Here is a 13375-nt window from a genome sequence, read left to right as displayed (position 1 = left end):
TAATGTCAGTGCTGTTTCATTTAAGAGCTCTGGCTGGGGGCCGGCCCCATGGCTTAGCAGTTAAGTGCACACGCTGCGCCACTGGCGGCCCGGGTTCGGATCCCGGGCGCGCACTGACGCACCGCTTGTCCGGCCATGCTGAGGCCGCGTCCCACATACAGCACCTAAGAAGGATGTGCAACTATGACATACGACTATCTACTGGGGCTTTGGGGAGAAAAAGGGAAAAAAAGGAGGAGGATTGGCAATAGATGTTAGCTCAGGGCCGGTCTTCCTCAGCAAAAAGAGGAGGATTGGCATGGATGTTAGCTCAGGGCTGATCTTCCTCACACACACACACACACACACACACACAAACAGCTCTGGCTGGGCAGTGATAAGTGGGCCATTGCCCTACTCAGGACCCAGTGCTGAAAACTCCTACAGACACAACCCTCATGAAAGTCATAGGGGTTTTCACCTACACCAGACCCTGACTTGCTGTAGTCTCTGAGAATTTAAATCAAATTAGCCTAAAGCAAGTTAAGGGCATGCATGGCTAATTCTGCGTCAATGTCGGAGCTGCAGGCACAACATGATTTTGTGGCTTCCTGCAGTATGAGAGAAAGTACAGTCTAGGCTACTTGGATTCATTTCACTTCTCTGGAAGAAGAAAACCTGAGATTAGTATACTGAGAAAGATAGAGACATGGCTTGATAAAACCAGATTCTCTGTTCTGTATCCTTTGGATTTTATTTGGCCAATGATAAAGATGTCAATTTTCAGCGCCTCTAGAAAGAAAAAGAGCCTGATGATTTAATATCACAACTGAATACCCAGTTTATTTCATGGTTTGAATTGTAAACAAAAGGAAAGTGGATGGTTTTAAGTGATATTTCTAAACTTCCTTCATGATTACTTTCTATGGAGACTGCAGGTGTGCCTTTTGGATACGTTATTGGATTAAACAGATGGAAGATTGCAAGCTATCCCATTTCTGGTTAAAAGCTCCCCTTACACTCAGTGACCACATCCCTCCCCGGAATATGGTCAACAGATCTGTTAAATGAACCAGAAAAAAATTCCGTTTATGCACAGCCATAGGACTTGTGCTAACTCGATCTTGATCGTGGCAGCTAACTTGTGTTTGCCGCTGCATTGCAGTCACATGCAGGCTGTGTTTTCTCTATGGCCTGATTGTAGGCAACGTGAGGGCAAGGATTGCACCTTCCTTGTTTCTGTATCACCGGTAGCTCTTGGCTGTGTCTTTCTGTACTAGGTTTTCAGGAAATGATTGCTGAATTGAATTAAACAAGCCTAAAGTAAAATATTGAAGGGTTGGAAGGGAAGCAAATTATATTTAAGCTTCAGTGAGTGACTTCCAATAAGATCTGGTAAGCCAATTTATTCCATTATGCAGTTGAAATGGATCTGCAGTTCTCAGAGTGGTGGGAACATCATGGAACATTTATTCTTGAAGTCATCTCTTTTAAAGACAACAAACAGGGCTGGCCCCATGGCTTAGCGGTTAAGTGCGCCCACTCCACTGCTGGCGGCCCAGGTTTGGATCCCGGGCGAGCACCGACGCACCGCTTGTCTGGCCATGCTGAGGCCGCGTCGCACATACAGCAACTAGAAGGATGTGCAGTTATGACATACGACTATCTACTGGGGCTCTGGGGGAAAAAATAAATAAATAAATAAATAAAATTTAAAGACAACAAACAAACCAAGCTCTGTTAATAAGATAGTAAATCCTTATAACAGACCACTAGATTTACTACCATCACAGCTTCTCCTGTGACTGAGTTTTTGTAGGTTTCCATTCAGCATTTGTTGAGCATCTGCGAGGACCTGGAACTCTAAAGATGGGAAATTAAAGGTGGAGTTTTAGAGCAAGGGGTTAAGAGCACACACTTGGGAATCAGTTGATCAGGGTTCAAATTCCAGCTCTGCCACTGGCTTCTTGTGTGATACTAGACAAAAGTTACCATCAGTTTCTTCGTCTGTAAATTGGGTCTATAATATACCTCACAAGGTTATGAGGATTAAGTGCAATAATGCTTGTAATTGTTGTTCTCACGGAAAGTGTGCTTCCTGATCTCAAGGGCCTGTCAGCCTAACCTAAAGACAATGTGACATTCCTGCCTCGGGACATGTTGTACTTGCTGATCCCGATCCCTCTGTCTGGAACATGCTTCTCTTAGATACTCTCGTGGCTCACACTCTCTTCTCCATTGAGCCTTAAATGCCAAGATCTCAGTGATGTTTTCCTTCACAACCCTATTTAGCACTGACTATCACCTCCTCTTCTTGGCACTCCTTATTTCATTTCCTGCTTGATTTTTCATCTTATTGTCTTATAACGTACCGTGTATTTTATGTATTCCTTCTATTTATTGTCTATCTCAACTGAATGAAAGTCCCCGAAGGGTGAGGATTTTGGTCTAGTTCATCACTGATCTATTATTAGTACTTGAAACCGTGTGTGCCTCATATTAGGTGCTCAATAAGTACTTGTGGAAAGAATGAATCAAGGACCAGTCATGGGAATCCAACAGACAGCATGTTGAACTCTGTCTGTGGGTGTCAGGGGAGGCATCACAGAGAGATGGCTTTGTGTTGAATCTTAGACTAGCAGTTCTCGACCTTTCTTCCATTAAGACACTGTATTACTCAGGGTTCTACAGAGAAACAGAACCAACAGGATCCATCTATCTATCTGTCGCTGTATCTATCTATCTATAACGTGATTATGGAGAAGTCCCATAATCCCCCATCTGCAAGCTGGAGACCAGGGAGAGGTGGTGGTATAAATTCTAGTCTGAGTGCAGGAGAAAGCCTATGTCCCAGATTGAAAACAGTCAGGCAGAGACAGTGAAGTCTTCCTTACCCCACTTTTTGTTCTATTCAGGCCTCCAATGGGTGAGATGAGGCCCACCCACGCTACGGAGGGCAGTCTGCTTTCCTCAGTCTACTGATTTGAATGTTAATCTCACTCCAGAAGCACCCTCACAGACAGGCCCAAAATAATGTTTAACCAAATCTCTGGGCACCCTGTGTCCCAGTCAAGTTGACACAGAAAATTCAGCATCCTAGACACACATAGTGGGTTATGTTCCTGTGTGTGACATCTGATTCGCAGTTTCTAGAGAGCTACCACATCTACTCTCCTTTCTCTACAGGTCAAGAAAGCAAATTGGAATTCAAATAAGAAAGTAATACTATTATTGGGATAAGCTTGAATTTAATATTTATTTTAAAAGGCAAAATGCTTGAATACTTGATACAGTCACAATTTTAGTAATAAATATGTGAACTCGTCCTATCACTGGGGTATTGAGAAATGTCTTTAAGGATGGATAAGGGTTTGCCAGGCAGACAGTCAGGGAGTAGTGTTTGAGGCAGAAGGAATAGCATATGTGAAGGCATGATGGCACAGTGTGATTGTGGAACCACAAATAACTTGATATGACTAAAGCAGAGGATGCCTGGGAGGGAAGCAGTTGAGGCTGCTGGAGACTAAATTACAAAGGACTTTGTTTGCTAAACTAATGGAATTTTATCCAGAAGGCAATGGGAGCCATTGAATGGTTCTAAGCAGGGTTGTGTCGTATTTTTAAACTTATATTTTATTATTTTTATAATTTAATATTTAAAAATCTTGGATAAACAATAATTCACATGGTACAACATTCAAAAGGGTGTATACAGTAAAGATCTCCCTCCTTGAAACAATCAGTGTTTCTAGTATCTTATGTATACTTCCAGAGATATTATATGCATAGACAGGAAAATATGTTTGTTTTCAATTTTTATCCAAATGTCAGCAAAATTACGCATTGGAATACTGACTTGCCTTAACATCATCCTTCTGAAAAGAACACTCAGTTAAGAAAAGTTTGCATAGCCAACTAAGATGATGACATCTAGTTTTTCACTTGGGAGACTGGAGACCTGGGGCACATTCTCCAAGTTGGGGAATAGGAGGTGGGCTGAGGGTGAGTCACGTCAAACTGAGAAACCTGTAGGATATCCCAATGACATGCCCATAGGGGTCTTAAGGTCAGGAGAAATGTCTGGTTTGGAAAGATGGATTTACAGGTTATTAGTGTATAGATGGTTGTTAAAGCCACATTAATGAATGCAGCTGCCCAGGGAAAGAGGTATATTGAGAAGAGAAAAAGGCCAAAACAATGCCTTAGGGAATAATTAGAAGGAGCGGTGTTATGGGAACCAGGGGAGGAGAGTCCATTCTACATTGTTGTAGTGTCAGGATTCCAGTCTGGCTAATGTAAGGAGTAAAAAGTTATTAAAAGGATGTTAGTTACTCACAGAGTTTTTGGGAAGATCAGAAAAACATTTGGAGGCTATGCAGCCAGGAACAATGCTCAAAATCATATGGCAGAGCTGGTCCCATGAATATACCACTGCTGCTGCTCCTGGACATGGATTTGCAAAGTGCAGTGCTGACACCACCATCAGTGGACCCTGGGTATGAATTCCAGAACCACTGACTGCTGCCTCTGGGAACTGGGCCATGCTCTTGCACAAGGGGTCCTGCACAGGTCTTCCATTAGATAGCATTCAGTGACTGGGGTGGGTGTCTCCAATGGGCAGATTCTAGGTCATTTGCTCACACTTTAGCTGCAAAGCAGGCTAAAGCAAGAAGATTTATGATATCTTCTGCTTCTGGGGTGGGAGATAAGCTCTACTTTGTAAGGTGGTGATTCCCCAAACACAGGAAGACAGTTTAGACATTGTGTGGCCATGAAGAATGTCAAATGTCCACTACAGGTGTCAAGTGCTGAAGGTGTAACAGTTAGAAGGTAATTGGTGACCTTCGAGACAGTAGGTTCTGGGAAGTGGTGGGAATGGATATCTGATTGCAGTGAGTTGAGAAATGAGGAAACTGAACCATTGTGTGTTGATTGTGGTTTCAGGAAGGAATATTAGGAAGAGAAGGAGAGTTAATGTATCTGGAGAGGTGCACAGGACTTGAAACAGTAGTATGATTATATCTAAGAGAAATTCGTCTGTGAAAGGGAGATTTCAAGACCAAGGGAGGCAATAAAGAGGAGGGTGGATAGTTGATGGAATTATATCCCTGAACAAGTAGAGGAATGGGTTTTGGTACAGTACAGAAAGATAGCACAAATGCACCTGCTTGTATTCGTGGAGGTGGAATGTAGAGTGAGAGTTGATACTAATGGCCTCTACTTTCTGTGTGAATGGGGAGATGATGTTGACTGAGAGTGAGAAGGGCACAGGCCAGGTGGGATCTTGAAAAGAGTAGTGAAGGTTTGGAATGTCTATCGAAGGGAAGGGGAGAGAGGGTTGTTCAAGGAAGAGGAAAAAGTCGTTCAAGGCTGAGAAGCCTGAGATAGCCCAGTCCCTGCTGTTAGAACCATGCAGTGCTGGGTTTGGCAGGACAAGTATGGCGGGAGGGCAAGGAGCGAGGCTGTTAGCGTGGTGGGGAGAGCGTACTTGAAGTGATGTAGCAGGGTCTAGTATGATGGGAAAGCAAGTGAAATCTGGAGAGAGTTGATGGTTGGAAAAAAAGATGGGGATAGAGGGATTAAAGAGAAACCAAAGAGTAGTTTGGATGGAGATAAAGGAGAGAGCAGGAGTGGAAGTGTGTGCTCATCCTGTCGAATGCTGGTGTGTAAGATTCCAAAGATGGAGCCGTTTCCAGTGATGACCAGGCCCAGGATGTGGAGAAGAGGTGAAGGTCACTGGGGATAGAGAGGCTGGAGGGTTGAATAATTTTTCCCCGTGGACATTAAAGTTTCCCATGCTGATAGCAGGAGATGGGCTGGAAAGCCAGGTGCAAAGATTTAAGGTACGAAAGGGAGGGGCCAAGAAGTGATAAATGGGGTAATTAGTGAAAGATAAACCCAAGTTCTGACATATTTGTAAACATACAATAGATATTAACTATCGATAATCAGATGGCAGTAATGAGGAGGTGGTGTTGCTGGGTGGCATGAATGTTAAAGGAGGGGAGTTTTTTTTTTTTGTGATGCCAAACAGCTCTTGTTTGTAAGATGAAAATGTGGGGATTGAAAACTCCCTCCTCCTACCTCCAGGATGTAAGGGAGAGCGTGGGGAAGAGCATGGTGCTCTGGGAGAACCAGTTTCAACTAAAGCAAGAAGGTGGTGGGAACAATCCATGAAGATGTTGAGGCTGGGAATTTCTCTGTGCGTGAAGATGGGTTCCAGAAGACTCAGAGGGAAGCATATGAAGGAGGCCTTTAGCTGGAGGAGGATACAGGAGAAGAATAATCATGAGTAACGTGAGGTTGAAAGCAATCAAAGTTTACCTGCAGAATTTGCTGTGGATGCCATCATATCACCACACAGACCTGGAAGCCTGGGGGAGCTATTCAAGAACCTGAAAGACTGAGTAGTTCTTTTCAGTAACACATTGTCATCAGTCTGTGACAATGTTATTTCCATGCATATGACAGAAAAAAAAATGAGCAAAATATGGGTGTATTTGGCTTGTTGAGAAGGCAAGTTAATAGTCTAAGTTAATGGAATGATTTATTTAATCTAAGTAAGTAGGTAAAACTTGATAGTTCACACACAAATGAATCTGATCATTGCCAAATGTCCATTTCAATTTGAATCACATCACTATCACTACCACTGAGGTTCCTGAGATTTCAGAAGTCATATCCTTCCAGTCATATTTCTTGGCCGTCAGTGATGAGACTCAGCAGCACAGGTTCTCACCGTCCCTTCATCAATGTTGACTTAAAACTCTTGGTTCTTCATAATTTCAAGGTTGTGTTAAAGAACTCGCTGGAACTATTTGGAATATGAGATGGGTTTTCTGATACAAGAAGTCCCTGGGGAAATGTGATTCTCTACCATATGGTGCTGTCATGTTTTTAGCGTACTAAAATTAAAGAAAAAATGTTTGGAGTATTCTGTTTTATTTATCTCCTCTACTGCACTTCAGGCAAACAAGAAAAAACCCCCCAAATTAATAGCTTGAAATGCTTTTAAACAGCTAGAATTCCACCTGTCAGTGCACTAAGAGAGAACTTATGCAAAACTGTGTAATGGGGTATCCGTGTACACACAGATAAATAGCACAATGAGGAAGTGCTTATTTTATATTGTTTCAGAGGCTCCTTAAAATGAGAAAGAATTCTCTAATAATCAAAACTCTTCAATTCAGTTTAGAAAATGTTTGAGACCCTTTCTGAGAAGGTGCTGCCTTTAGATCCCTTGTAGGTATATTAGTTTCTAGGGCTGCTTGAGAAGTTACCACAAGCTTGGTGGCTTAATAAACAACGAAAATTTATTCTCTCACAGTTCTGGAGGCTAGAAATCTGAAATCAAGGTGTCAGCAGGGCCGTGCTCTCCCTGAAGGCTCTAGGAGAGAATCTGTTCTGTGCCTTTCTTTTCGCTTCTGGTACTGCCAGTAATCCTTGGTGTTCCTTGGCTTGAAGACACATCACTCCAGTCTCTGCATTGGTAGTCACATGGTGTTCTCTCCTGTGTCTCTCTTCTCCTGTTATTGTAAGGACACCAATCATATTGGATTAAGGGCCCACCATACTCCAGCATGACTTCAGACTTCATCTTAACTAACTATACCCACAGCGACTCTATTTGCAAGTAAAGTCACATTCTGAGGTTGTGGGAAAGACATGAGTGTTTGGGAGGGACACTATTCAACCCAATACAGGAGGCTTCTAAAATGAATAATAAATGGCTTCTGTCTTTAGGAAGATATAGTTCCTGATGTAGTTGGGGAAATGGCTATAGGAGACTATAATGCAAAGCAATGTCTTCAAGTGGTAATGGATACAGAATACCGTGGACACATGGAGGGGTGATTGGTTGTGACTACAGGGTAGTCACGGAAGGCTTTAGGGTGGAGGTAGTGGCAGGCCTGAAGGATGGCTAGTGTTGTAATGTCACTTCTGAAGGATAACAGGTATACCAGCTGGCAGAAACAGGGAAGCTGGGCATTGTGGGCATTGTGGGCTGTGTGCATCCGCTGTGTGGGTTGTTCGAGACGTCTGGAGTGTATGGCTAGAGGACAGCGTGGCCTTTAGGTAGTGGTTGCATGTGCTGTGGTGGCCATTGGGAAGGGATGGAGACGGGAGGAGGGGTGAAGTGCAGATGAAGCAGAAGGGAGATAAGAAAGGCGATGGGAGCCCAATCGTTCTTCTCCGTGAATGACTGCCACAGAATGGGACCTTCGAGAAGTAGTGGTTAAGGGGAGAGTTCAAGGTGAGGCTGGGTGACCATTCCTAAAGGAAGCTCTGGAAAGACATTAATGGACTCAGAGGAGCTGGACTAGATGACTTCTATGCTTCCTCTCAGCTCTCAGGTTCTGACTGTTAGTGGAAATATCGTTTCACTAATCATATCTTGCATCTAGTTGTTAAGCTTTGCTTCTTCCCTCCTTTCTTCCTATCAAGCATCTTCCACATGCCAGCACTGAAGATGCAATAGTGAATAAGAATACAAAGACAGCATCATTTTAATCTCTTCCCTGGAGTATTAGCACAAAGAGAACATGGTAGGTTCTCCATAAATCCTGCTTTGAATTGAATATGAGTGAGGAAAAATGACAAGGCAGTTTTGCCCTGGGTAATAAGTTCTGCGTTCTGCTTCAGAGTTGAGCTGCTTTGAGAGAGGATTTCAGGAACCTCCTTATGAGGAGGTGGAGAGTAGGTGGCTGCTTACATGTGTTTGATTTCTGAGTCATCAAAAAGGCTCTTTGCTTCCCAAAATATCTCCTTCATCCAGGCTGTGGGTGCTTTTAATTCCACTATTGGAAGTTGGTTTCCCTCTGTTAAATGCAGATGCCCTATGGAGAGAGGATGTCCATTTAGCCTCACCAGTCTTTTGCACTTTAATATGAGGGATTTTCTCAGCCTTATCTGCATGGCAAGTCTTTGAGAAAAGTGCATAGAGGAAAAAGGGGACCCAGGGGAGGTGTACTGGGCACGCCAAAGGTCACCTTGGTCAAGTTAGCAGTTTGGGTTGACTGACCCTGGGGGTGTAGTCTCTTGGCCTAGAAAAATCCATTATTATCCATTTGCTGGTGTATGTTGGACAAGAAATGATTATTTCTGTTGTTTATTTGTTTTGTTTTTTAAAAAGGCAATAAGTCCCACCTCCCCTACCCTCATCTCAACACAAATAATTTGTGTGGCAACCTGATCTGTGGTCTTTACTGACAAGGCTATGCTACATATGATTTGTGTGTTCACATGACACAAGGGCTTTGTATTTGTCAGGGATGGCTAATAGCTACTGTAACAAATATCCCCCCAAATGTCATTGGCTTATTTCAGAGAGTTTTTTTTTTTCATTCATATCACAATACACTTCAAGTTGATTGTGTGGGGAGAGGGTGTTTCACATAGTCTTTCAGAGCCCCAAGCTCCTTCCATTCTGTACATCCATTATCTTCACCCCTTGGCCTCATCTGGAAGGCATGTCAGGGGGAAGAGAAAGCATGTAGAAAAAGTACACTTACTTTTAACTGCCTTGGCCTGGACATGACACTCATTTCACCTCACATTCCATTGATGAGAACTAGTGCCAGAGACTCACCCAAATGGAAGGAGGCAGAGAAATGTGGTTTAGCTGTGTGCCCAGGAAGAGGAAGTCTTCCTTGGTGAGTCTCTGACACAGGCTTATCAGAAAGCATTTACACATTTTTTTTCTGTCTGTGACATAACCTGGCCCTTGGGGTTGTCACTAACGGTACAGGGGACAAGAGAGAATAGCAGTGATCTGGAAACTGTCCAGTGTTTGGAATAGTGAAGAGTCATTTACTCTACTTGGTGAAGGGCATCATCCTACTGTTGGGTTTTTGCTGTGTAAGGGAGACCAACGTCTTGAGTCAAAGAAATATCTCTATTTTGTTTGCTTGTTTATTTGCTTTTTAATGGAAGTAGGAAAAGCTAATGGAAATATGCCTTCCCTACACCTTGGCATCACTTTGGAATAGGAGTTTTGAGGTTTTGAGTTGTATAGATTCTGTAGTATGTTTCATTTCCCTTTGTTGATGAGAGTACATTGGCATTTGGAGAAGATTAGGGATCATCTAGTCTGCGTCTCTCATTGTCTAGACAAGGGAACTGAGAAGTAAATGAATTGTCCAAATTCACATAGCAAGTCAGTGGCTTACGTGGGTCTTAGACCCTGTTTTCCAGATTTCTGCTGTGGTGTTCCTTCCACTACCACAGTGCTGTTCCCTAGAGAACTGCTATTTGGAGAATCGAACTGTCCTGATGAGATTGGCAGACACCAGCTGGAGGAGAGGAGGCTTGACCAGGTGAAATCAGAAGGTTCCTTCTAGCTCTGAGATTCCTGGATTGATTGTGTTTAAGTACATGGTGTTTGATTGTGTAATCCCTGGCCTGACAGAAGTAATGTAGCCTTCCAAGAATTTGTAACTTTACTGAGAAAACAGAATCTCAGTTCTTTATTCTTTTCATTTTTATCTTTTTTTAAAACTATGTTTATTTTTTTGAATATATTTTTTCTAATTATAAAATTAATAGTTTTAATTATAGAAATTAAGTAAATATATACAAGTATAACAAAAATATACACAAGTATAACAGAAAATTGCCTGTAATTCCATAAGTTGACAATGCAGCAATAACCACTGTTACTGTTTTACGTGTCTTTCCATGTGTGTTCTAGACCATTTTCAACACATAAATATTTGCATACTTATGCACATAGTTAGAATGAAATATTATATAATATGAAATAAATATTACACAGCTCAGAAAATATTTCATATTACTTAATATGAAATATTATAAAACCCTTAAAAATTATTTTAAAATAAGTCATGATGTGGAAAAATGCTCATATATATTTGTATACTTATGCACAATATAATTAGAATAAAATTCTAATTTTATTTGTCTTCTTTGTTTTGCTTTTTAATGGAAGTAGGAAAAAGCTAATGGAAGTTTCTCTTCCATACACCTTGGAATAAAATTCTAATTATATTGTGCATAAGTATACAAACATATATGAGCATTTCTTCATATCATGACTTATTTTAAAACAATTTTTAAGGGTCGCATAATATTGCATCTTGTGGAAATGCACTATGCTGAAGGAAACAGCCCGGGTGGGGAGGAGGGGAGGAGTAGTACTTTGGTTCTTGGCCCTGATGCTGTGCTCCTCTTCTCCCAGGGCATCAGCAGCCTGTTCAGCTCGCTGAAAGTCGTCCGGCTGCTTCGTCTGGGACGAGTGGCCCGTAAGCTGGACCACTACATTGAATATGGAGCTGCCGTGCTGGTCCTGCTGGTGTGCGTGTTTGGGCTGGCTGCTCACTGGATGGCCTGCATTTGGTACAGCATCGGGGACTACGAGATCTTCGACGAGGACACCAAGACCATCCGCAACAACAGCTGGCTTTACCAGCTGGCGATGGACATTGGTACCCCTTACCAGTTTAATGGGTCCGGCTCAGGAAAATGGGAAGGTGGTCCCAGCAAGAATTCTGTCTACATCTCCTCGTTGTATTTCACCATGACCAGCCTCACCAGCGTGGGCTTTGGAAACATTGCCCCGTCCACAGACATCGAGAAGATCTTTGCAGTGGCCATCATGATGATTGGCTGTAAGTATGACAGTTGCTAGGGTTGGGTGGGGCATACTGTTTGGCCATCCCTTCTGTTAGCTGGAAATAGGGCAATGGCTACAGTGCCAGCAGGGTGTAATAATTTAAAATAAGGGAGAGTTTTTTTTAAAAGACTGTTTTTATAGTTTTCCTGATAATTAAACCAGTACATCTTTACTACAAAGAAATTTAGACAATACAAAAAAACACGAAGTAGAAAATAAAGACCAACCATAATTCTGCCTCTCAGAAATAATGACTATTACCTTTTGGTCTCTCCTTTACAGATTATTTTCTATCTGTATGTGAACACATAGGTACAGATACTTATAAAGTTAAAATGAGATCATGCTACACATACAATTTGGTAAACTGCTTGTCCAGAGAACAGTGAATTGTGGAAATCTTTCCATGTCGATTTGAACTTAGCTCTAGATCTGCGCAGTCCAATATGGTATCAGAAAAAGAATGTGAAATAGCTCATTAATTATCTTTTATGTTGATTATACCGTATGTTGAAATGATAATATTTTTGATATAGTGGGTTAAATAAAATATTCTATTACTATTAATTTCCTGTTTCTTTTTGCTTTTTTAATGTGGCTCCTAGGAAAAATTTAAATCTTATTTCTATTGGACAGCGCTGATCTAGATCTACATTTTTGATGTTTGCTTGATGGTTGAGAAATTTTCCAAATCCCCCCCAAAAAAACCACAGAAAATAAAAGGTTCTTATTCCGTTGAGAAGTAATGGGTTATTGGATTAACTTGACTGGGCTGAAAAACAAAAACAGCCCTCGTTCTTGAGGAAGGTACTTAAATCTCCATCACTTACCCGTTGACCGTCGTGTAGCTGTTGTGTTGCCAAGTCTGGAAACAGCCTGGTCTAGAAACAACAATGAACTCCCTTCACTAAAGGGAGTCTTAGGGTGGAGTAGACCTTACTGAGGTGGGGAAAGCACATGAACTTGAGTGGACTGGACTCATGTGAACCTGCCAAGTGCACCCTGTTGGTGCTTCAATGACGAGTTGTGACATGGGAGAGGACAGTCCTCTGGTCTGGTAAAGCATCTGGTGGGACAGTGGTCTGGTCACACATGATGAAGCTGGGCTCTGGTTCCAGTAGGCAGAAACCGTTTTGTTTGATGTACGCCTTCAGGTTGGAGTTGACTCATTAGTTGTTACACCAACCAGAGAATTCTAAGACCAGGGAAACGCAAGGCTTCAATTTGTCTTGCTTTGTCCAACCCACCAAAGGCCCAGTGTCTTGCTTATTCAGCGAGTGGATTTTGTCACATTTGCTGTTTGCCTCCTCCTTTTTTGTGACCACCTCATCATGTCTGATGCAGTCCTTTCATAAAAGCCCTCTGCAGGCACAGAGCTTGCTTCCGAGAGTATTTGTATAAGGGGGCAATTGATTAGTGGCAAGTGTGTGGTGATGGAGCTTTTGGGTTTGCTCCTTACTTCAAAATGGGTTTTAATAGAGATGATTGCCTGACCATGGGAAGCAGCGTTAAGTGTCTGTGGGTGGCTAATTGCTTTAGCTTAATTAGAACTTGAGCTGCTTTCTCTTGTTGTGTAAAAGGATTTAAGATCTTTGCTCTTCTAGAACTATTTCAACCTTCACAGTACCAGTTTTCTAGGCAGTGCTTGCAGCATTTTTGTGAGACTTGGGGCACCTGGTAAATAACCAGACGCATCTGTCTCTTAGAGGGGGAGATGAGAGACTTTGTCAATTGAAATACCTCATTACAACCATTACAGAAAAT

At 42.2% G+C, this 13375-nt stretch overlaps 1 protein-coding gene across 1 annotated transcript in view; it reads left to right on the top strand.

Annotated features, from left to right (window-relative positions):
* Positions 1-13375, top strand: part of KCNH1 (potassium voltage-gated channel subfamily H member 1) — a 353446-nt gene that overhangs the window by 124925 nt on the left and 215146 nt on the right. The window contains exon 7 of the mRNA XM_058539782.1: positions 11177-11606. Within this exon, the coding sequence (XP_058395765.1) occupies positions 11177-11606 (430 nt within the window). The remainder of the gene's footprint in view (positions 1-11176; positions 11607-13375) is intronic.

This window comes from Diceros bicornis, chromosome 4, assembly GCF_020826845.1.
Source record: "Diceros bicornis minor isolate mBicDic1 chromosome 4, mDicBic1.mat.cur, whole genome shotgun sequence".
NCBI lineage: Eukaryota > Metazoa > Chordata > Mammalia > Perissodactyla > Rhinocerotidae > Diceros > Diceros bicornis.
The sequence above is the reverse complement of the archived record's forward strand: the minus strand, read 5'-3'. Positions and strand labels throughout refer to the sequence as shown.